Source organism: Tigriopus californicus, chromosome 12 (genome assembly GCF_007210705.1).
Source record: "Tigriopus californicus strain San Diego chromosome 12, Tcal_SD_v2.1, whole genome shotgun sequence".
Taxonomy (NCBI): Eukaryota; Metazoa; Arthropoda; class Copepoda; order Harpacticoida; family Harpacticidae; genus Tigriopus; species Tigriopus californicus.
The window spans coordinates 353,523-378,521 of record NC_081451.1 but is presented as its reverse complement, the minus strand read 5'-3'; the positions used below and the strand labels follow the sequence as shown (position 1 = coordinate 378,521).

Below are 24,999 nucleotides of genomic sequence, written 5' to 3'. Positions count from 1 at the left end.
CTCACTATGTGGCCAACATTGAACTCTGGAATCAGTTGCACATGTGCCTGAGTGAGTTTCTCATTAGCAAAGGTAAATCACTGTTCAGTTACCTTACCAGGATCATGGTGATTGAGTTGTGGAGATGGGGGATTGAGCTGAGATTAGTGATGGAGAGCACAATTAGCTTGTCCCCTCAAGCAAATGTAATATGAGATCAATGAGCCTGGTTTTCTTCATACTGAGAACCTAGCAAGCACCAATGATGGAATGGCGCTGAGATCCTGGAGGATTCTCTATTGTTGTTGATCATTGATCATTGAACCTCATCCTTGTATTTTAGTGAGCTCTCATTTGTGCACCCAAGCAAATAAAATCAACAACAAATGACCTCTTGAGATGAGCAGGACCACAAGAACAGTCCAAAGTCAATTATGAAGGAAAATAGCCCCTTTTTGGGCAGGATGGCATTTATCAATAAAGTACAAGAACTATTCTATATGGTAGTTGACATGGATTTGAAGTTAGTGCTAAATTGTGTTCGTGGAGCAGCAAATAGTTCCATGTTGCAACATGTTCAAATGAAATCTCCCAAATATGTTTTTCCTTTCACAAATGTTTTGACTCGATTTTTTTATTCAATTCAGTCTGATAAGGTGACAATAGGTCTAACTAATGGCTGCATTAATGATTGTATGCATACAGAGCGTTGAAGTATTTGATTTATGGTCTGCATCCCATGAAGATGATATTGTTAAAATCTACCCATTATCAGACACATGAGAAGGCAACGCTTCTATTCCATGCTGGATGCAAGTGTCAAAGTGTTCTCCCATGTTCAAGTAAAACGCTTGCAACATGCAATCAGATGCAATCGTTTGCTGATCTTTGGTCCTATATGTGTTCTTCCTAAGAATTTTGCAATAATGAGGCCCCTATTACCATTTGAAGTAAATGTAGGGACTGCTTCATAAAGTTGCTACGAGAGGGCGCTGAACATCATGGTTTTTTTTCTGCCGGGCTATTGAAAATTGAGTATTTTGCTTGGGTTTTGGGAAATTTTCGAGTCAAGCTTTGACCGAATACATGAAAGCCATTTTCACGGAGAAATGGCTAATCCATTGAGAAATTGAGTCTTTGTCAGATTTGGGATTGATGATGAAGGACCCCATCTCACGAGGAAAAAAAGCCTTAAGATCGATCTTGATGTAGGACAAAGTGAAGGCCTCCAATAAATATCGAGGCCTCTTAAAAGATTCCCATCCAAATGTGAGAGGATCAATGGCAAGTGTGCAAAGAGATGATAATATGCAGTTTATATGTGCGCGCTGTGCAATTCTAATCCGTTGGCAACACCTTTGATATAATAAGTTTAGATGATATCAATCAAAGGCTGTCATCACAAAACTAGATTTTCCATTCCCCAATTTTCGTTGAATCTCCAAACCAAGCACATATATTTTTAGCATTATTTGATGCATGTAGATGACGCTTGTTGACCTTTAACTTGATTCAAAGAAGTGAAGATCCTCAAGACTGGCAATGTTAGACTTTTGGGAACGCCCACTTTTAAGAGCAGCCCACTCAAAAGCCAAAGGAGCTCGGTTGGTACAATAGTAGATAGCACAAAGGTTAACAAAACGACAAAACTGACATACCTAATTCGTTAAAAGGTTCGAAAAAAACTTACGGTTAGGAGGAAGATTTGAATTTGGTGCCATTAATCGAATGATTTTTATTGCAAAGTGCCGCCAAAGGTCATACAATTGTGATACCAATTTACTGACCGCCCAAGTTATCCATGATTGTTTTGAGCAAATACTATTACTTTTCAAGAACAGCTCGGACAAAGGGTTGGTCAGCATTTTCAAGGCAGTTGTTTGTTTTCGTGAGAGTTGTAAAATTAGTGACTTAACCTACTCCATTGATCTGGATGGAACAATTGAATTTAGTGGATAAACGCCTTAACATATGGGTCAAACAAGGCTGACAATCCATGAGACACAATGCAAAAAAGCCATGGAATGGTTGATGGCTATATAAGTGAGAACCTGATGGACAAATGGTTTTTGTTCGAAAACCCCTGTGTGGGAGTTCCAAATAAAGTAATCACGGACTGTTCTCGGATTTGTTCCGCTGATGGAGACGCCGAACGAATTTGACTGGAATTGGTAATGGTCTTGTATCCGGTGGTTCTCAGGGTTGCAGGCCCAACAGAGCTCCCCTGAAATAGTGGGCGAAGCTTCGGTGTGGGAATGCTATCAGAGGGTAGACATCAGATCACCAGCTTGATTACAATTCATCTATCAAGGCTGTATGTCAAATTGGACAGCCTTTGTTCGGCTGGAGTTGCAAGGAACAAAAAAGGTCGGGCAGAGGTATGCATCCCATTGATGAAAGACCCTTTGGAACCCTGAGCAAGTCGTCATTAGGAAGTCCAATGGACTGCCAAATAGTCCGAGGACCACTTGTGTGCCAACCAAAGGATAATGCATGCCAGGCCTTGTATTAATGTTTATGATCTCAGTGTCGCAGAACGTTACAGACACCCAAACACAAAAGCATTGATCTTGAACACGTTATAATTAGCCACTCTCCATGAAAATTTGGTCAAAAGAGCACTAAAAAGATACCCAAACCATAAGCATTCCTCTTTCTTTTAGCGCACTAATGAACTGGCGCTGTCACACAACCTCCTTACCAATGAGAGGTGGCTCGTTTCATAAAGCAATCAAGAAAGTGCCTTAGAATTGGATGAGCGAGCAGCTTGTTCCTTAACGAAAGTTCAATTTGATCCACTGTCGCCGCTTTCTTTTGATAGAACTTTACCTCATTGTTCCAAGGATCCGTTCCCCCTCCTGGTCCTCGTTTTTTTGTTCCTAATAGATCGAGGCTTGACAAAACGAGGAGACAACAATTGAGCGTGTCTCTCTCTACAACAAGACAGAGCATCCAAAGAATTTGTCTGTAAAACTTTAGGATCCCCGTGGATCAAACAAGAATGAAGCCAAACCACCCAAAGATTCATGGCTGAAGTCTTGTCTTTGACCTTGAAACACAAATGGGTCGAAGTGTGTTTTATGTTTGTTGAATGCCTGAACACACGACCTTACTCGCATATATTTTCAGTGTCTATTCATTCATATCCCCAAAAAGTTTGGGATAGGGTGGAACTACTCAAGTTGAATCATTCAGCTGCTAAAAAAACACAAGTTATCGACGAATATCCGTCTCCCAATCGACTCCAAAATAACCACTTTTGTGAGGGATTCTCGTGGGCGCAGACAGATGATAGTGTGTACATGAACTAGGAAAAGTTTTTCCCAAATATATCTTGGGAAAAAGAAGTTTATGTTGTGACTCAATGTTACAACTCAATGTTAAGACCAGTGTCTAAACTCACAATCACTCCTTGTTTCCAGCGGCTCTGCACTATTCTAAAATTGATCGAAACAGGAACAGAAGGATGATGGGAACTTAAATTTACAATTGAAGATCGTATTACTTTACTTCAAGTACGTACAAATCATACAATGATGGCACGGTAAATATTTGATCAAAAATGTTGAGTACTTTGTCCTCTAGGTACATTGGCTAATAATGTATTCAGAGTTTAGTTGGTCGATTTTGAAGAAAAACACTTGGCTCTCCGCAGATAACAGTTTTTGCAAGTATTCGTTAAAAAGTGTCTTGTGATTAACAACCAAGGCTTGTAGTACTACCCCCTAGTCCGTACATTGATGGCTGAATGATTACCTACAGGAAGAAGGGAAAAGGAATGTTCTTGGGTGCTAAGGTGCTAGGGTTCTCCGTCTGTGGGCAGGGTTAGCGTCTAAAAGTTCTCTTGTTCTCTTGAGAAAGGTCGGGGAGGAGATTCGAACAGGGAACCTCTCTCGTATTGGGAAACTGCACTAACCACTAGATCACGTCTCCTCCCTTTAAAGATTTTCTCCGAAGGCGGGATTCGAATCCACGCCCTCTGTTGAACTATGTCGTACCTCTATCGGGTACATTAGACGACTCGGCTACCATGGTTCCTTAAATGGGAACGAAAGTTTGGCTTACTGTATTTGTCTTTTATAGGGACAAGACCGACGTCCACAATGAGCTTATCGTTCTTTCAATAATTGGAAGATTTACCCTTAGAAAGGTTAATTTTGGTGTGTAGTTTTGACATAGCATCATTGACACTGTTGTGGTTCCGTGTCTTAATGTTGTTTGGTCAAAAAGTTTTTGATTTAAATAAAAGGAGACGAATAACATCCAAGTGGTGTGTTGATGGTTGGCTGGCACCATGTCCATCTTCTCACTGCATGGAGTCTGGTCAACTGCCTGTTTTTCCGGTAGTTTGATTACGTCCTCTGCCTTCTAGGTATTCACCATCTTAGAGAAGTGGTAATCTGAGGCTATAAAAAAGAAATATTCCGGGTGTGCCAAATCCAGTTGATAGCTCACCCATTGGTATGTACTCTCTTTGAATCATTTTAGTGCCATCGAAGTGCGTGGGCAAATGTAAATGAATGGAAAAACATTTTGCTTTGGCGTTGAGGGTAAATTCCAAACGTTGGTCAAAACTAGTCTTGTTTACAACAGTTACTCTTCTTGTGAGGTTAATTCGTGCTCAGACAACTAGTTGCATTCAAAACTGTACGAAATTGAGGAGCAAAGCTATGAGACCTGACATAATGAGTCGCTACTGTAAGCCAAATTAGTTTTGACAAACGTCTGGAATTTACACTCGACGCCAAAACAAAATGCTTTTCCTGCCTCTTTTAGTAAGCGACCTATGATTTGAACGCCTCAAGCCCAAAAGGTGCGCACGTCACACATTTGACGCTTTAGCTGGAACGTCTGAGAGGGTGAAGGAAAACGGAACTTGGGAGAGGTTCAGATTGCTTTGATGGATGTCTTTTTCATTTCCTGGCGCCTGGTTCGCTTTGTGAGCCTCTGCGCTCTGGATGGACACCGATGTTGTTAAGCACGTTTTTGTACGTAGTAACTTAAGCCTCCAGAGTTCGTGGGAAGCAAACATAATTTACTGTAACTTCATGGGTAATATTTGGATCTGGTGCGATTCGAAACGGTAGGGAGGGAAAATGATTGGGATCTGAAGTTGTCGAGCATCTGGAATGGATCCCAAAATATCCCTCGTGCTCATGATGGTTTTGCTCCATTGATATGGAATTGAAGTGGAAAGCCAATCTCCATGTCTTGAGTGAGTCTCTTTTTTCCTCCACTGAAGAGCCTCCTTGGCCTTGTTGCCAGTTTTATTGGTTTCAATGGCTGACACCCAAAGAAAAACCCATCGGACACTGCTTAAAATGAAAGTGAATGCAACGAATGCTCTATGAGATGCTTACTCGCCTAAAATATCCGAGTCAATAAGCTTTATTTCCGGTAGAGGAACGGCGTCTTGGAACACAGACTTTTTTACCAGGGTGACTAATTTTGCACTTAACCCTGTTCTTTTGTAGGAGGTTATGCGTTAAGAATCGGATAGAATTGCCATTTTCACTTCGAGCACAAATGAAAAAAGTTTAACGGGTACGATTGCTTGAACGATCTGGACAGCAAGGAGAAGAACATCGGTTATGGCAACCCTCTCGAAATTTTGCAAAACGCTCCAATCACTCTTTTCTCCTACTCCTAGTTTGGGTTAATTGAATATTTGATTCCTTCGAATCAAAACAACTTGCTTTTGATGGATAAACATCGTCCTAAAAACGTAATCGTTTACTTTAAGAGTAATTATAGTTTTTCCATTAACTCTGATGTACAGTAGTGGTTCCTTTCTTGGTTATCAGTGTGACGTCTTATTCAATAGATTGATATCAAAGCGACGCGAGAGATTGAGTTATTTGGATTCCTCTGAGTGTTTTCACGGAATCTGGGAATGTGCTGGTCTCATTCCAATGAAGTCATTGGACGATCGTTTGGGAATGGAGCATTTTGCTGGTCGTGGGTGAGTGAATGGAAATGTCCCCAAGAAGGGCCCCAGACTGAGTCGGGTGCAGTAATTCACACATATTTGAGAAAGACATTTTTTAAACCGGAGGGGGGGGGGAGAGAGGACTTCGGGACTTTTTACCATTCGGGTTCTCAATGAATGGATCCCCACTGATTCTGGATTAGGGTTGCTTTTTTCTAGCTGGGGCAGTGAATGGAAAAAAGTGGCTTTGACGGAATGAAATATGGTTAGTGTTAAAAGTCACGGGCTGGAATATCCGGGTGTTTATCTTGAAATTGAAATTCTCAAGACAAGCGACGGATTGCCGTTCCTGGGTTTTTGCATTTGGAATCATAATTCAACGAGAGAAGGTGCTCATTAATCTTGGATATTAATTCTCTACAAGCTGTTCTCAGTTTGGATTTGTTGACAGGGTAAACAAAAAGTGGAAACAAAAAATAAAATAAAAAACAGCATGCCACAAACGTCAAAGACATTCATGCAACTCGAAAACTTGTCCTGGTTCTTCGAAACTTTGAGATGGCCTAAAACTTGGAGAGGCGATGCACAAATTTAATTTGGTCGGTTCAAATCTGGCCCAAGTAGAGGTATGAATGATAATCCAATAAAGCTCCGTGTGCATCAAACTCTATTTTTCTTTCTAAAAGAAAATAACAGTAACCGCATACGAACACAAGTCAATCTTTCGAGCGGTCTAAGAAGTCGTGCTTTTTTATGCGAGAAAAATTATCAAACAGTGTGAGGCTTTTAGAAAGGGTCACAGTCTAATTGAGAGTCTGTGTGAGATTGATTCTCTAAAACAAAAGCGTATTAGTAAGTGATATACTTTATCAAAACTAAAACAAACCACTCGATTCAAGAGAGGAACCAAGACATATCGACCTCATCTGCATCATATTTTCAAGCTTAACTTGCTGTTGCATAACAACCATCAGAATCTGGCGAACGCTTCAATACCACAACACTCTGAAGGCGCTACTACCTAATTATAAAGAGCTTCATCTCGTCTCACCGAACCGAAGATGGATACAACGTCCATCCAGGGGCCTGAAAAAAAGTTCGTCAAACTTGGTTCAAGATGTTTGTTACCCAAGTAGTCCACACATATTCCTGAATTCAGATGCAGACCATGTTAAGAGTTGTAATGCGGGAAAGTTCCAAGGAGCTCTTGAAAGGCCAAGGCAGACAGACGCCCACAGGGGGGAGGGAGGAAGAGAGAGAGAGAGAGATAGAAATAGAGAGAGAGAGATAGAGAGAGAGAAGGGGAGGAGGGGAGTTGGAAGGGAGCCGACGTTGATCATAAAATGAGGGATTAGGACACATCCCTCTGCTCTGTTTTCCCTCTATAAGGCTGTAATTTCCTGACAATTGGATCTCTCATCTACCAGTCAGGCTTGCTCCCCCAACAAGTCAAGTCCATTCAATGAGTGGCCAAGATTTATTGGCTTCGATAAGAGGCCGGAAGCTACTCAATTGAGAGATCCTGGCTTTTTAGGAACCTTGTTTCGTTTACAACTTGATTATTCCGCCCATTTGTCGTATGGCAAAGAAATGGGTAGAGTTGTTGCTTTTCAAAAGTCCTAATCTTGGTCACAACCCATGAAATATGATATAGTACAACACGAGACGTTTCTAAGTGGCTTTCCTTCCGCTCATTAAGTACGCAAAAGAGCAATTATGGGATCTTCGTCAGGCATTCAGGCGAAGGAAATGATTTAAAATGGAAATTGTTTCCAGGGAAAAGTTGAGGCTCTAGTTGTCCGACCCAAAATCCAACAGGAAGAGAAGGCTATTCTGTGATTGTGTATTCTGAATATGCAACAGACGGAGCTCAAATTTGTTTTTGCTCTTAGCCACATTGAAAGTGAACGTGGCTTTGAAACTTGTTTTAGTAATTGCAATGCCTTAAGATTAGCATCTACCCAATTATATACTCTTGGTCTGATCTGCCAGATTCGTTAACAATTTGTCAACGTTGGTAGGATTAGCATCTATAAGTAGGATATCTTCCGTTGCCTCGAGTGTTTTTCCAACCAAAATGTTTTTTTACAATTTTCACTAGCCATTCGAACAAAAATGACGGACTGACATAGACGTGTTTCCTGATTTTTTGGGAGAACGCGCCAATTTGGATTCCCACCCCCCTATAGGCATCAAACCTCAAGATATGTTCATTATTTCAAGTAAGGGTATCACATTTTTGACAAGCAATGGCTGAGCACTTGATTTTTTGCTCATACTAATGGAACAGAAATTGTGCTCCATTCCTTTTTATTCGTTTTACTTCATTTTCATTTTATTTTCCTTTTACTACTAAGGCCCTGTTTCGAAGGTGAAGAGTTGATTGCAGCGAAAAGGTCGTGGAGCCTTTGTCAAAAATCATTTGTTGGAACGCAAAGGCTGACCTCGTCTTGGAATGCTATGCGTTCAGTTTCCTTATCCTCTTGAACAAAAGTCAAGCTAGATTGCTGAAGGGGGGACTGCTGCATTTCCGGATGATCTTCCCATCAGCATTTATGTAGCCATTAAAAACAGCAGACCAGCGTAATTTTCTTCCGGAATGTTCTTTCCAATTGGGCCATTGTGTGTGCGCGTGCGCTTTGCTTTTGAAGCGTGGATCAGCACTTTCGCCTCTTCGTGTCTCCTGTCTCCCTTTATGGAAGAACGGGACATTGGCAGTTTCCAGAGATGCTTGAAAAGGACGTGACACTCTTTTGCACTCAGAGGAGCCCAGGACAGACAGAAAAGGCTTTTTTGGGATGCGTATGAAACGACTCCTGCATTGAACAACTTTTCTTCGGAAAAAAGTCCTTCTTGACTTTTACTGTGCTTGATAATTTGCGTGCGCTCTACCTTGCCTAGGTTTCAAAGCTATGAATCGGGATGTTCCGTTTGTGCTTTGCACGCAACCTAGTCAACTCAGCGTACCAAGGTCCACTTCATAAGTGTGATCTCAGTAACAATGATGACTTGAGTCACTGACCTTTTTTGTCCTCTGCATTTCTTGGGAAGTTATTTTTAACAATCCAGCCTGACTCATGTAGTCAGGCCTAGGTGACAGGCTTGAGGTTAGACATAAGCCCCTCTTTTGGCATATCCCAAATTATTTACCTATTTGAAAAAACGCGCGCACTGTAATTAATATCTCACAAACTGACAGAAACACTTGATCGTTGAAGCCATCTTTTGTGCTACTATTTTACTCTTTCGATGTAATTGACAACGATTCCTCGATGCTCTGAGTTAAACGTGGCCCTTCACATGAATCTCTCATGTTAAGGCACAACTAACGAGAGAGGTTGTGTAGAGTAAGCTGATACATAACATCGTCTCAAGTTGACATATACAAGAGACTAACATATACATATAAATGGTTGTGATCGTCTGATGGCTAAAGTTTAAATATGCTATACCTTTGAATTTTCTATTGAAACTAGTTGGCAAGTCTTTGCCCTCTTCGCAAGAACCACGAACTTCTAGAAATATGGACTGTGAACGAGCTTCCTGCCAAATCGGCCTGCTCTTGGTCACAACAACTCTGAGCCTCTTTTCAAAAACAAAGTAATAAAGTAAGTGAGAAACGTGGGTGTCTTAAATGAAGGCCGGTCATCTTTTTATGATTTACTTGTAAAATGGTTCGTTTCAAAGTCATGCGGTCAAAAGCTTATGTAGCTGACCAAGAGTAGGCCCAATATCGAATCTTATGTAGTGTTTACAATACAACTTGGCTCAAATTTGGCCAAGTTCATCTTTTCAACAAGATCTTGTGACCGCATGAAGTACTTGTTTGGAATGAGGTGAACGCTATATGAGATGCGAAATTTTTGTTTCCGTTCACAGTCCACATCTCTAGAAGCATCTTTGCTCTGATGAACCAAATCAAACAATGCCTAACCTTGAGTGATGGTTAAAAAAGTACGCAGGCTCAAAATTAGAATAGATATTATCGATATATTATATAGATAAATATTATATATAGAATATATTATATAGAATCTTTAGATATATTAGAAAGATATTGAGCACAAATTGGGTTAACTTTAGAGGGTAAATCGTGAAATAATGTTGAAAATTGATCAAAATCACTTGAATACAATACAAACAATGGTTTTTTAACGGTCACAATTTTCTCTTAGTCGGGCTTTGATACGTGCTTGACAATCAAGATGAATTAATGCAAGGTTTCAGCAGAAGCCAATATATTTTTGGATCTCATTCAATCTCATTTCTTGCACGTCATTGGAAATGCTTGTCCACATTCCGTTCGAAAGGTATTGCCTTTAAAAAGAAGTGCTCCTAATTGCATGGGTATTTTGAGGTGAGGGATCCAATCATTCAGTAGGGTTTGATGAAGATGATAATGGTTCATGGCTCATTGGAAACCCCTCTGGTCTCGTCTGTGGTTCCAGTCTCTGTTTGTGAACGAAGACTCAATCCATAATAGTGTTCCCCGTATTCCCTTTTCAGCCTTTATTGGCCAACCACATTGGTCCATTTGGGTATGAACATTGTAATACAACCTCCCATGTACGACTACGCATATACTTGCTACATACTGTACATGGAGAGGCTGATTCTTGAGGAGCTGCTTGCGCTCCTTGATCAATCCTCAATGTGTGAAGTGGAATCACTTGAGGGACTCAATGGGTCTCCATGCAATCATATCTCCTCAGTGAAGCAGATATTCCCGTCGAGCTTACATTCTCTTTTGGGCTAAACATGATTCCGTAGAGAAGGAGGAGCGCAGTCTCAGTGGAACTGGTTAAGATCAAACGATCCGAATTGGAGCAATGTTCGTCCATTTCATTGAGGAGGGTACTGTATTACCAACCATGTGACGAGAATGTCCAAGATTCGTGGGAACTAAGATTAATCATCTTCGAGACCAGTCTTTTTCTGAAGCATTTTTACCTCCGTTTTGACGCAAAACATTGAAATATTTGTGTCGACGTCGCCCTCCTGAGCTTTGAACATGAACTCAAAACAGCGAGTCAATTTGTTTGAATTTGGGAAATTGAGCTTAACCATGGACATTAGAGCATGTAGAACAGGGTAAGAAAGATATCAGAGAGGCAGTACTCTAGTTTTATTCTTCAATCCTGGACCTTTTAAGAACATCTTTGGATTAATATTTTTAAGTCTAGTTTTGACCCTGTAAAATTTCAAAAACTTTTTTTAGCCCTGTTAAGTGCTACTTAGTTGTTAAAATTAGATTACCAACCTTAAAGGAAAATAGGCCATGAGCAATACCACTGAAGAATGACGCGTTATAAAGCACTCAAAAGTACTATTGGATTAAAACATTGCAGAGCGATAAACAACTGAGAATTATGGTGTACATGAACAAAAAATCGTCGCATGAAATGCCATCAGCCTTTATTCAAAGGGCAGCATTAGTTATTGTCGACTTCCTTATTCTCAAAAAGGTCTTTGATTCTCTTGTCAAAATTATTTTCCTTCTACCTAACTACGTCAGTTCATTTCAACCATCTGCACTTAGGTCGTCTCGAAAATGAGCAACAGCAGTTTTGGTACTCTCTTACGTGTAATGACCAATTGTGCGTTTTCTATTAATTTTGTCACACTGAATATCCCTACCAAGTGTCAGTTCAATTTAAGACTTGGGGCGAAGTTTTTGCCCTCTTAACGGTCAGAACAATGGATTGCTTAAATCGACTGTAACATTGGCCACCCTTTTGCAACATTGCAAACATTTGACTCTGATTGAATCTTAGACCTACTTCGTGAAATATAAACGCCCCATAAATTGATGCTGCAATTGTTTGGAATGAGAGAACATGCGGTCGTTCTTGAATGAGGACAACGTAAGAGGAATCAATGATGTCTGTGACATTCCCAATTTGGGACCGCCATCGCCATAGGACAGTCCGAGCTAGGGCTACTGACTCCCAAAGAGACAAAGCAAAGAGTACCCAAACCAATTGATTTTTATCACCAAACCTCCATTCGACTTTTACTTGAAGACTTCCAAGTCTGAATCTTCAGTCGAGTGTTATTTGTCTGGTGTGGCTCCTGGCGTTCGGTAATTGATCTCCGGTTTCTCGTAGAGTGGAAACTGACCGTTGTTCACAGATGAGGCTCCAAGGGATCTAGACCATGCAGCATCACTGATAGCCTCAATGGTTTGGGTTGTGGCTTGGACGTCTTGGGAGAACCCCTCAGGGATCTACTTGTCGGGGGTATGGAACGCTCACAACCCATCCATCCGTCTTCGGTTTGGCCCATAATATGATGTTTTTGTACTCTTTTGAGATTGTACCGAGATATGTCCTTGTCAAACGGAGTTAGATAGCACGTTTTCAGAAACACTGGAGCAACAAAATCAGGCTTGATTATTGATTCATCAGGCAAAGGGCAAAACGAATTTTTACGTCTCAAAGGGCATCTTCTTTTCTAGATATTATCCACTTGTAAAGACGTATTGCCATAATGGCGGACATATTCCATATAAGCGAAATGAAGTACTGCCATTTGTTGAATTTGAATTTCCCTTTGATTTGTCAGATGTCATGTATCTTCTCTTCCAAGAAAACGCGCCCACCAGGGTGTCTGAGTCAAAAGCCCCCTTAAAACCGCAACATAACTCCTTGACCTTGGAATCGAACATCTCAGATGCACCGGGTGTTCTAAAGGCTCACTTGTGATGGGATTCACTTTCATAGAAATCCAGAAATCCAGCTCTGGCCTCAGAAAAGCCATGAAAGTGAGCAGTTCTGAGGTCACATGGTGAGCTTGTCCAAGGACAATAAAGCAAGGGGACGGGAATCGACAGGCGTGGGCCAAAGTTAACGTAATCAACGCCCTGAAGACGCTTTCAATCAACAAGAGGGCGGTTACCACCAAGTTGGAGTTGAACCAATCTATTAGAAGTTGTGGAACTATATTTCTGGTAAACATTTGAAAGAGTGTGCCTTTGAAAGTAAAATAGTTTTAGATCAAATTTGTAGCACACCCACACCAGCTTTGAGTGTGTTATTGACGGAGACGGTGTTTTTTGAACTTTTCTATCCTAAAAAAATCTCTGATTTAAATCTGCCCCATGTATGATTACCGGATGGTGGCTAGTGACTAGATATTTATTGATCATGTGTGGAGATATTTATAATAGGGGAAAATGTCTATGGTGAGGATGATGGTGGGAGCATGAGTAGTGGTAAATGTAAATTGATACCTGTGACCAGAATATAACACTCCACTAACTTCCTCTAACAATCACTTTAATCCACTTTCAATCTGAAACTGTGCTTTGACAAAAGCTATCGGATATGAGGAGGCAAGTTGCTTTTTCAGGTTACCCAAAAGAGGACTAGAATAACGTTCCGTTGGCCTAGCTCTGTCCACGTTCCCTCCGTTATCTAAAGGACTCCTTGTCTAGTCTTGATCCTCTCAATGGGAGCACAACCGGACCCCTCGGAAAAAATTCGAGCGAGATGGCAATAAAACCGAGTCTTATAATTAAACGCCGCTCTTTGGCTCCCTCAAGTCACAACTTAGTGGCCTTTTCTTGGACGCCTTTTTCATCTTGGTGTTGTTTCGTCAAAGTACGATTTGTTCGTCTTTCAGGGCTGTGATTCGCCATGTTTGATGAGATTGGGGGACTGCCCGTTGGAGGAGCTGCAGTGGCAGTTTTTCTCAACGACACCAACCTTCTTCCCTTTGATCCCCTGGAAGGGGAAGGGGATGGGGATGGAGATGGAGCGACGCCGGATTATTTGGAATTTGTCCTGGGCGAGTCGGCGGCGGCTAATTGCACCGACTGGAATCAAACTTTCCTTTTCAATGGGACCAATTTCACTTGTGGGAGTATCCTCACCACTGAAGGTGAGCGCTCGAATCCTCATATTGTTGTGCCTTGCCATAGGATCGTGTTTACTCCATCCACTAATGAAGAAACGTAGATTTCAAGTTTGCTTGGACTACTTATCAATAGGTTGCCAATCTATGCTTCCACAACAGTAAACTGTCCAACTTGAAATATGTCCGGGATTCCAGAGCACTCATGGTAGTTTAAAAGATCTGGCACTACCGAAGAAGGCAAAGGCCTCAAACATGATTCACAATGGTAAAATCCACTCCTTAGCTCGACAATCATGATTGAACTTTCTTTCAGACTACTCGTACAGTATGCCCATATGGAGGCAGGTGATGTGGATGATCTTGTTCGTGGCCATGGCCACTGTGGCCACTTGTGGCAATCTCATTGTCATTTGGATCGTGATGTCTCATCAGAGGATGCGCACCGTCACCAACTACTTCATAGGTAAGGCTTATTTCTTAACCCTGAAATACGTGGTGGGTTACTTACATGAGGAAGCCCACTTGAAGTGTAATGGAAAACATACTCCAACACACATGTTTACATCTTGCAATAGGATTGAGCTTCCAGTCATCCTTGTCTTGTTCGATGAAGCTTAGAAAATATAAAATTATCTCATTCACGTCTTTGAATCAGAACTCACGGTCGGAATCGTTTTTTTGAAGTTCGATTACACGACTCGAGTCACCCTCCTTACAGTAGCCAACAAATCGACCAACGGCGATCTGATGTACTAAAATGCATGCCGAAATGTGTGTACTGATCCGTCAGGTTGATATATGTATTCAAGTTCTTGCTCTCGTAAAGTGCGGGACTCGGAATCGGAACAACGTGGATTTTGTTATTGCTACAAAATTTCTAACCTTGAAGCAGCTGAGTGAAGATCGAAAATCCAAATTGAAAATGTTGAAAACGTTCGTGCTTCCTGCTTGTTAATGTGGGAACTTTAGTGATTAACAAGGACATTTCAAGGGCTATTTCTTCGGCCTTTATCGAGTTTGAGCTTTTTATGGTTTCACCGCCGACAAACTGTCCGAATCACATCACGAAATGGCAAATTAATTCCATGGTCAAGTCCAATTATCGATACAAATAAACAGCCATGGGCTAATTTGTTCGTTAAATCTCAGGAATAGTCGTACTTTATTGTCATCCCACACGATTTCTTCCCCAAACAAATCAATTCTATGGCATTTAAATGTCCTTTTTATTTCCCATAAGAGCTGCGTTACAGGAGATCGAACATTTAAAAAAAAGCTCATGGCCCATGTCTTATTCAGAAATTCTAGTCATGCCTTGGCAAGAATCTTAAATTGGTTGTATTTGACAGTTCATAACCAATTCTTGACCAAATTCTTGACTCTGGTAAAATCATTCATCATAACACTCTCTCCTCTCAATCCTTATCAAAAGAGGCCAAGACTGAGAGATATTGTGCACTAACGAAACTGAAACCATGGGCTTTGGAGTCTTGATTCATTCCCCAATGACCAAGATGGTCCATTAGTGCATCATAAGAGCAGTTTCAGCCTGGTGGTTTGGTCAATAGTATTTGACCACGTAATCAGAGTCCAGTTTTTTAAATGCAAAGGAGTGAATCTTAGATCGAGAAAAGGTCGTACTATACTACATAAGTTGGATCTTTTCCCGATCTAAGATTCACTCCTTGGCTTAAAAAAACCGGCCTCAGTTCTTTGAGCCCCAGTCAATTTCGCAATTTTCGTGATGTTGAACTTGTTATTTTCTATGAACAAGCATGAACAACTGGAATATGGACGGGGACGCTTGGTTTGGGCATTAGCTTTTCGCGATTAAGTTAACGCATTATGTTCTTCTTCAAATGAGAATGATCCCAGGCTACAATAATTACTCTTTTCAATTTTCAGCTCGATCGATCGACTGGATCAAAAGTTATGCCGTCTCAAAAGGCACTACAAAGCTCTTCAATGAATGAACGAACTAGCCCTCTTGTGGTAATTGATTACCAGATGAGGGCTAAGTCATTCATTCTGTGCTCTGTTATGTACTGCACTTTGAGAGGGCATAGCTTTTGACCCCGTCGTTTGATTGAGCTGACATTAGAAATACGCAATCGCAGGGATCTCTGGGGCCAGTGATAGGCCAAGAATACGATCCGAATTTAGAGTAGTTTTTTTTTTATTTTTTGACCTAGCTGGTTATTTAGCCATCATGCTCACGCCAAGAAGTCAAACTAATCTCATTGGCTTTCAGGTGCCCAATTGTAAAAAAGGGATTACAATTTAGCCACTGAATGCGATATGAATTGAAGCAACTCAGGTGGCAAGGTTCAGCTTGGTAAGAGTTTTCGTTGACGAGTAGCAGACCATAGAAACTTGAGATCGCCTTTCTAATCGCGTTCGAAATTCAATTAACGATTGGGTTGACTCGGCTTTGCGCACCGCAGCAGTTTCTGAACCCTATCCCACCCTAGGTTTCAAATTGTCTTTACTTGATATATCCTTCAGATGTTTTCTTGGTTTTACCCATTAACTAAGGTAAGTTGAAACAAAAGGCAGAGCCAGGCAAATGAGCCAGGAAAGGAAAATCTATATTTTTTTTACAGCTTGTTAGCAAGCCTCTTAGAAAACACGCAGATCTATTCTTTCATCCTTGTCTCTATATTTTTACTTGGACTAAATCCGACCAAGAGACCTCAACAAATCCCTAGGATTTCTTTCCCCCCACCTTATATCTTGTCGCCATGTCAGTCAGTCTGTCAAAAGTTGATACCCAAACGTAACCTGTCCCTTCAGCACTGTTGGGTACATGTTGGAATGCAACTGTAGACAATAACTCGCGCACATACACACACAGGGTGGGATGTGAATAAATCGGATTTATTCCAATAACAGGTTCACTCATTTGAGTACATCTTATCGATTATCATTGTTTTCGGAAGACGGGGGCTGCCGATGGGTCTTGGAACAAAAGGCTCGGCAGCAAAAGCACAAGCAAATGAAGATTAAGAGTGCCACAACCACGAGATCGCCAAAGTAGTACCACTCGTAAGGATCGGGGTGGGGTCTTTTTTTCAAGATCATCGGCCCCTCGTCATGTCCCAGAAAATGGGCATACAGTTTGATGTTGGGCACGTCTCTCGGGCCTCCTAGCAGATCCGATCCCAGATCTCTATCGTCGCTCTTGGAGAGGACATTGGCGAAGTTGGATTGGATCTGGAGCAGAATCAGTAACAATGCGGCCCAAGGGTCCATGGTGGGTTCGGATGGTTGTTGGTAGTTGGCACCCGAGATGGTAAGGGGGACTGTGATGTTATGGCTGGGCATAGAGCTATTTGTACTGGCGATTTGTGCGTTAGGTCAAAAACTTCTTGATTAGGTCAATTAACCAAACCATGGTCGAGTAATCCAATTTCAAGAAAGGAGAGAATTGACTTGGACTACGGAACCAAAATCAGGGAGCTATTGGTTTGAACTGATAGTTATTTGGATAGCATCGCAAAAGCATCCTCAAAATGGGGAGGGTAGAGCGATCTTGTGTTTGCGACGTCGGTTAGCAGCTCTTCTCTCCAGGATTTTTTGCTGCTTAATAGTAGTTTGTTGGGAAATTCCTAGATTTCCATTATCAACCGTCAGGGGACATTGCCAATAAAGTTTAATACTTTGATCAGGAAACTCTAGTAGTGGATTTCATAAGCAAGGACCTTCAAAGACTGATGACGGGCCGGAGTGGTTCCACCTTAGTCCCATGTTCCACCTCTTTGATCATGGACCCTCGAGGGGACAATCCAAAGTTTGTAAAACCCTACCACACCTCGTTTCGTAATGCTCAATATACATCTTGGCAGCTTTCCCATCTAAACCGTCGGCTTGGCAAACGGGAAAAGTTTCTCGTCGCTGTCGTGGCATCTCAAAATAACTTGTCCAGGCACGTTCCACTCACTTTGGTGTCCCTTTTATCTATTTCATTCCAGTGAACCTTAGCATAGCGGATACCATGGTGTCTTCCCTCAATGTAACCTTCAATTTCGTCTACATGCTCTATGGGCATTGGCCATTCGGTACTCTGTACTGCAAAGTCTCCAGTTACATTTCCATCATCTCCGTTTGTGGCAGTGTCTTTACTCTCATGGCCATCTCCATTGACAGGTGAGCGTGATCTCAATCAGTACTCCAGATACCACCCACTATTATGAAACTTCGAATTTTGGTTGAAATGTTATAAGAATGGTTGTAGCCTTGAAAGTCATGGTTTAGGCTCGTAAGAGCTCACAGAAACGGCATCTCGTTAAGTAACGAGGGTGACGTAAAGTTCAGCTTGGCTTTGAAACCAAAGGGAGGAGTATCTGAAAGGACAAGTCCAATTCACCTTTGATGTTGACGTATTTCTGACTGATTTGTAGAAATGGATGTGCTAACGTTTTGTCTTGTCAACAGATCACGAGCTTTTAGCCCTTAAACACGAGAGTAGAAGTTGCCTGCAAGTTTTGGAAACCCCCAAGAATAGTAATTCGTTGTTAGAATTTGATTGTAGAAACGCTACATTTAATTGCCAACTTCCCGCAGCTTCACATCGTTAAAGCGACCTCTAACGCCCGTTATGCGAATGACACGTTAAAAAGTGGCTTTTTCTGCAGGTACAACGCCATCGTCCGGCCTCTACGGCCCCGAATGGGCCGGCCCTCCACCGTACTCACGGCCTTGCTCATTTGGATTGTGAGTGGGATCATTGCTCTGCCTCAGTTGCTTTATTTCACCACACAAAATATGTCCAGTGAGACTGAGAATCGAACTGTGTGCTTTGCTATTTGGCCGGATGGTCCAACCAATGAGAGCTCCTTTGAATTCTTGTAAGTAAAATCATTAAAGATATCGTACAAATTAACTTGGGTTCTAAATAGCTGAGTTGATTGTAAATACAGTCTGTAAAAAGTGAACATGAACATTTTTTCTCAGAACTACCATTGTACTGTATTGTATTGTATATATTTTCCACTCAGATATGCATAAAACATCATAGTGATGCATTACAGTAGGTGTATTTGAGTATTGGATAATTTACCTAGCTAGTTGTTAGTTGACAGATCAGGCTACCTAAAATGTACAACATCCTCAAATGAGGTAGCAGTCTTTTAAGAGAAGAGACGTTTAAGATTCACTGATTTGATTCTCATCCCAATCTCATCTGCAAACCTGAAGACATCCACAGATGTTGGACCAATCTGATATGGGACATGATATTGCATATTGGAATTTGGAGATTTATGATGGGTTGGCTGACTTTGCTGGCCAGTCAAGGCTGACTCCTCCAGCCCTAGCAACGCCAACTAAACAAAGAAATACAAAAAAGCTTCGTTTAATTTGGGTGCACTATACCAGACGTTCTTGGCGTGGGCAAATCTTCAATATCAGTCCATTTAAGATGAATTTACAAGGGCTCCTGCAAACAGCTAAAAAGTCAGTTGTCGTGGGTTGAAATCTGAAGTGATTTGTGGAAAGGAGGTTAGTTGTCAATGGTAGTATTGCCAAAAACGGAAAGGAAATCATTTTTGCTTCCTCTAAAGAAGAAAAGGGCATTACAAAACTTTTCTTTTCTCCTCTGGTGCATTCGACATTTTCCCATGAAATGCTGCAAGTTCCCCAATATTGGTTGATTGATATTGACATGATTGGCTTTGACTTCTGACAACCAAACCAAAGGCCAAGGGAGTCAAGTGTATAGGCCAGCCTACTTAATGCCATTTCGCGCCGTCAGCTTTGAAACAATTTGGAATAGTGTACGAGATATACCTTCTAACAGATGGCAACTTTGGTTCTTAAATGGCAAAACTGCAGAAGAAATTGCATCGAGCCTCTCCAAGTTAACTGTTTGCACGTCTCTTCGAAATGAATGCACATTTCTGCCCCCAGGTGGCAGATGGAAGCTCTCCTTCTTTGTTAACGGAATGACTCGCTACTTTGAAATGGCGCACATCAATGATTCATTAGAGAGACAAGTCATTTCACTGATATACTATGCTTCCGATTCCCCAACTTATTCGATCTAACTACTGCAGTCTAAACGGTATACCTTACTATCAGTGTATCAATATCTAAAAATACTTACGGCAATAAATTCGGCTTTGTCCCCACACCCAGAGAACATATAACATACGAACCTGACAATGAGCGGTGAATCACTTTCATTTCGCTGCCAAAGTCTTCCTGAATATCCTAATTCCGGCCTGTGCACACATTTCTCAGGTTGGGATTTATGGTCACACTCCCTGAATTTGTCTCATTATGATCCTCAAGAATAATGGCTGGTGATGTTGTGGTGGTGCCAAAGGGCCATTTTGAGGGACCCTAATTGGCGAGGCCTTTTAGCAATATCACCTCGCCCTGAAAAAGATTCGGCACTCTTAGCCCTTGACAACATAAAGAGAGACGTACCGCTATATATAGGCTTGACAAACTTGTGAACACTTCTGTGTACTATTTTGTTGCTCCTCGAGGTATCACAAGAAGGTAATGAATGATCTATGTGGTTGCATGAAGATGACTCAAATGAGATTAAAAGCTTTTTATTGAAACATTTTAGCAAACAAGCCTAGCTACTAACTAATGAAATTGGTCTACATAGTCAAGAAAATTTGTAGACGCTAATCAGCATCAAATGGGCTCTTGAGTATGTTTTTGTGTCGGTCAGCCAAAAAACCGCAGACTTTGGCCAACATATATGGCAAGATTTTGATAATGAAAATGCGGACTGATTTTCTCATTTTATACACAAGACCGGAGAGGAGTTTCAAATGCAATTTAGAGTTGAAAATGTATCCTTCCACTTTATGAACGGGCAAGCAAAGGGAGTGCACATGTTGATCTAAAGGTACTAACATATATTTCTTGCATCAAACGCCCATCATCAAATGTTCATCATTAAGAACGTCCTCAATAGTCCCAGATCAAATTGTCCACAGAAAACACATATGCTTTTTTTGTACCAATAATGAAAATCTTTCAATCTCTGCAAAAATGCTTGCAGATAGGCTTCAAACACATGCATAAGTGGTTAACAACGAAAATGGCGGGACATGGTGGTAGTCGTTCACATTTGACTAGATTGTGGCATGATAGAGCTATATGACCGATTAAAATGGTTGTATTTATGTCAAAACGGGGTATTTGATGATAACCAATGACTTTGGGCTAGAAGGTGGTAGTCAGGCATGAGTTTATCCTTTATTAGTGTACATTTCACCAGTTTACAATAGAACTGTCCAAAAGATGACAATATATTTCTTTCAATTTCCGATATGCTTGCATCATTAGCATTATTTTGGTTGTTTTATCGTTTTCCTTAGAATTTTGATCAGTTCTCATTCAAAATATTGAATTGGTGAAAAAGAATTGAGAAAGAAATCATGATCATTTCAACATACCACTTCCGCAGATTTGCTATTCTTTCACTCAACTGTTCAAGATTGGGTCCCTTCAGCTTTCAAAAACGTATTGTTGCTAAAGCTAAGAATAAAGTTTAAAAAAAATCAATAGCTCATTGTTACCTCATCAAGTTAGAAATGACACAAAACATCTAAAACTTCACCAGGACACCAGCTTCAGCACGTGATCTTCTTTGCTCTTTCCTCATTCTGTGTTTACCATGTTACAATAGAGCTACTAATGTCGGTATCTTTGTGCCTTTTTGTGGACTTTTGACAGTTGTTTGCTTTTTTTGCTAATCTTCTTTGCGTTATTTGGATTGTCAATCCTGTTGATGGCATACAAATTGTGAGATATGTTTTTTTTCAAGGCATGCCTCCTTGGTTCTGGCAGATCTCCAAAGCATGTTCGAATTTACCTCTTACATACATCATACTTGCCAACCGAACAATTGCTACCGTAAAATGTTTGTTTCTGAAAATATTTGTTGTCAAGAAATGAGGAGTTAACATTTTGTCTTACAGTAGCAGGTACTGAAATTTCAATCAATACAAAAATGGGTATGGAAAGATCATTGAAAAGATTGCAATTTTGCTCTTGGTATCGTTTGGGTCAAAACAAGCCAATAGTATTATACCTTTAAAAAAGGCAATGTTGGTAAATATGGTTGAAAAAGCCCCTAATCATTGAGCTGTTCACTGCCACGCTTTGTTAAGGCAAAGATGACCTGATGGGCTGCATTGGTGCACAATACTATCATCCCTCTTGCGCCATCTCTGAGCCTCATTTGAAATATTGACCTCTACGTAGATGCACAGGTACCGTGAACAGGTTAGAAAGCGTCATGATGTCGAGTTTCATTGGCATTAAGTTGAGAAATAAGGTTATATTTCCTGTTGAAAGGAACCCACCAATCTTGGTGTCTAATCTTAGCTGCTCCTGTACGAACGCTGTAGGTATGCATGTGTATTTACCAAGCGCCCTCTGGTGGAAATATGGAAAAAAGTGATCCAGCTTTTAGCGCTGAGTGAACGATCTATGGATGCATTATTATGAATGGCCCTTGAGCCGCCGGGTGGCAGTGTGGATAATGCGGGCCTTTCAGATTTCAACTCATCTTGCAGATACAATGTGGCGTTTATGATCATCACCTATTTCCTTCCTATGCTTTCCATGAGCATCACGTACACTGCAGTGGCTAGAGAGCTTTGGGACTCCAAGATCATAGGCGAGGCCACGAAAGCCCAAATGGATGTCATCAAATCCAAACGGAGGGTAATTCCAACCAGAGCAGAGGAGAGGATTTCATCCTCGGTCTCTCTCTTCTGCCTTACGCTCCTTACTCCATGATTAATGGATGAATTTTGCTCGTGAATGAAAACTTTCGCCTCCTTTGCTCTCCTGGCAGGTTGTTAAAATGATGGTTATGGTGGTTTTCATCTTCGGTGTGTGCTGGCTACCCTACCACGTCTACTTCATTATTTCCAACGCTTACCCGGAAATCAACTACAGTCCACATATTCAGGTCAGTCATTTCGGATGCTTTTACTTACTATTTGATGCAGTGGGTTCTGAAAGTTTGACCCATCAAAATATCGATGTTGAATAACAAACCAACCATACTGAAAGTGGCCAAATAGAGAAGAGGTTTTCCCCGAAACTGCTTATGTAATCGTTCAAAAGTGTTTCCCGAGAGGAAGTTGCCAGCCGCTTGTCCGCCCTTTTAGATGGTGAATCACACCAAAACATTTACCGCGGAGCAAGCTAACTTTGTTGACCAGGCGCGAGGAAAGTTCATTACACTCAGTTAATGAAAGAGTGAGCAGCAAAAATTGTCAGAGCTGCGTGCCCTGTTAACTTGCCTTCATTCAAACTTGTTTTATGCATATACAAATGATGGGAACTTAAAGTTATGCCTTGATTTTTTTGGCGAAACCTTTTGAAAAAAAATCGATTTAGCTGATTCCGTATTTTAATAGTCACATTTGCTAAATGTTATTGGCTCGTATGTTAGTACGTGACCTGTTACTCCTTTTACGCTCTTTTTCTCGTTCTCAATGTGAGCCTGATGGAACGCTCTTACTATCATGGCCACATTCCATCTGGCCAAGATTTATGGCCTTGACTTGTGGGACCCACTGTACTTGGGCGTGGAAAATGGGCAAAGAGGACAGTTCTGAATGTCATCGTGAGGGCATAATCCAGTTTGTCATCAGTCTTGACTCAATTTCAGGACATCTACTTGGCGATTTACTGGCTGGCCATGTCTAATGCCATGTACAACCCCATGATTTATTGCTTCATGAATAGCAGGTAAGTGAATCACTGAAGAACCCTTGAGCAGGAATTCGCCGGCAATTTGTCCTTCGTGGACTAAATCTCAATCCATTTCAAAAGAAAAAAAAAATGCTGAAGGCTAGGAGTCTTGGGTTTGCAAAACATTACTCTTTGCATGATAAGGCTTTGTCATAGCAATATCAATGAGTCTGGCGAAAATCAAGTTGGCAAGTACTCAGTTTTACCACCCTTAGTTATTGTCAAGCCCTGTCAATTGGAATTCCTGGACGAAACGCATCTTCGAGTGAAATTACACTGGCCAGATTTTGCAAGATCGCCGTGAATTGCCCACAAACGGACAGGTTTCTCTTCCTTCATTTTGAATAAAGTTGTCCCCTGAAACCGACCCGACCCCCTTTGACGCAGTGTCATGAATCCCCCTCACACACTTGTAATTGACCTCGAAGATCTCAAGGCCAAGTCACTTTTAACGGACTACATTTGTAGGTCTTGTTCTTTGAAGAGAAGCAACTTTGAGAGTCTCCCTAGAGACCTACTAGCTAAGGAGCTGTCTGGGTGACAAAAGCAGGATGAAGTCAAGTTTTGAGCGTGTGTTAGGAGAGCCATTGTTCTTGTTTGTTTGCTCAAACGTCTGCGGAAACCCAATCCTCCGCAGTTGATAAATCCTTCACAAAATCGTTGTCTCAAACTGTCGCATAACTCTTTGCAAGGTACGTAGTGGGTCTTCTATTTCTAAATTTTCAAGACGATTATGAGTCATGGCTGGATAAGATTCAGCCGATTTCGTTCAAGTAGTATTTTGGAGCTGGAACGCCGATACCGTTCACACTTGTGCCCTAGACTTTGAATTCTTGCACCTGGAAGAGGCTGAAATGCAAAATCACGCCTTCTAATGGAATGGATCCAGTTAGGTCGATTTCGAGCACAGAGTAACCAACCCAAGAAGAGGGCTCTTACTACCACTTACAGAATGAGGCGGGTGCTTTGGGGAGGAAGAGCACAAAGGAAAGGAGGCCATATGTATTCATAGTCAGCTGCACCTGAAAATGGAACCGTTCATTTTTCACGTCATTAGATACTAACGACAGGGATCTGCAAACATACTTTGGAGCAACAATTGTGTCTGTCATATTTGCCAATAGTTATTTTGTATGCAATTCCGCCTACCTACCAACAAATACTAAATCCATTGCATAACTTAAGTCCACAAGTGTTTGAAAGGCTGATTCTTGAAGCTCAAATTTTGTTCCATTTCCGTCAAATTCGTTTGCTACTATACAATTAAAAGAGCAGGTTAGTTAAAATATCCGCACGTTGGCTTGGTTGATTAAGATTAATCCGACATCAAGCATACTTCAAAGATGATTTAATTTGAAAGTGACCTTCATTTCCGACTTTGCCAGATTCCCTCTTGCATCCTGTTGTAGAACATGAGTTTTAAGAGGATGCTCCTTGTGTTCACATAAAATGAAATAATTGAAAACAAAAAAGTGGGTAAAGCCAAAGTGTGACGAAAG

At 41.2% G+C, this 24,999-nt stretch overlaps 1 protein-coding gene across 1 annotated transcript in view; it reads left to right on the top strand.

Annotated features, from left to right (window-relative positions):
• Positions 1 to 24,999, top strand: part of LOC131891597 (tachykinin-like peptides receptor 99D) — a 37,568-nt gene that overhangs the window by 10,915 nt on the left and 1,654 nt on the right. The window contains exons 2-8 of the mRNA XM_059241213.1: positions 13,532 to 13,789; positions 14,079 to 14,228; positions 17,737 to 17,911; positions 18,400 to 18,612; positions 22,309 to 22,459; positions 22,593 to 22,709; positions 23,418 to 23,497. Coding sequence (XP_059097196.1) covers positions 13,546 to 13,789; positions 14,079 to 14,228; positions 17,737 to 17,911; positions 18,400 to 18,612; positions 22,309 to 22,459; positions 22,593 to 22,709; positions 23,418 to 23,497 — 1,130 coding nt within the window. The 5' untranslated portion in view covers positions 13,532 to 13,545. The remainder of the gene's footprint in view (positions 1 to 13,531; positions 13,790 to 14,078; positions 14,229 to 17,736; positions 17,912 to 18,399; positions 18,613 to 22,308; positions 22,460 to 22,592; positions 22,710 to 23,417; positions 23,498 to 24,999) is intronic.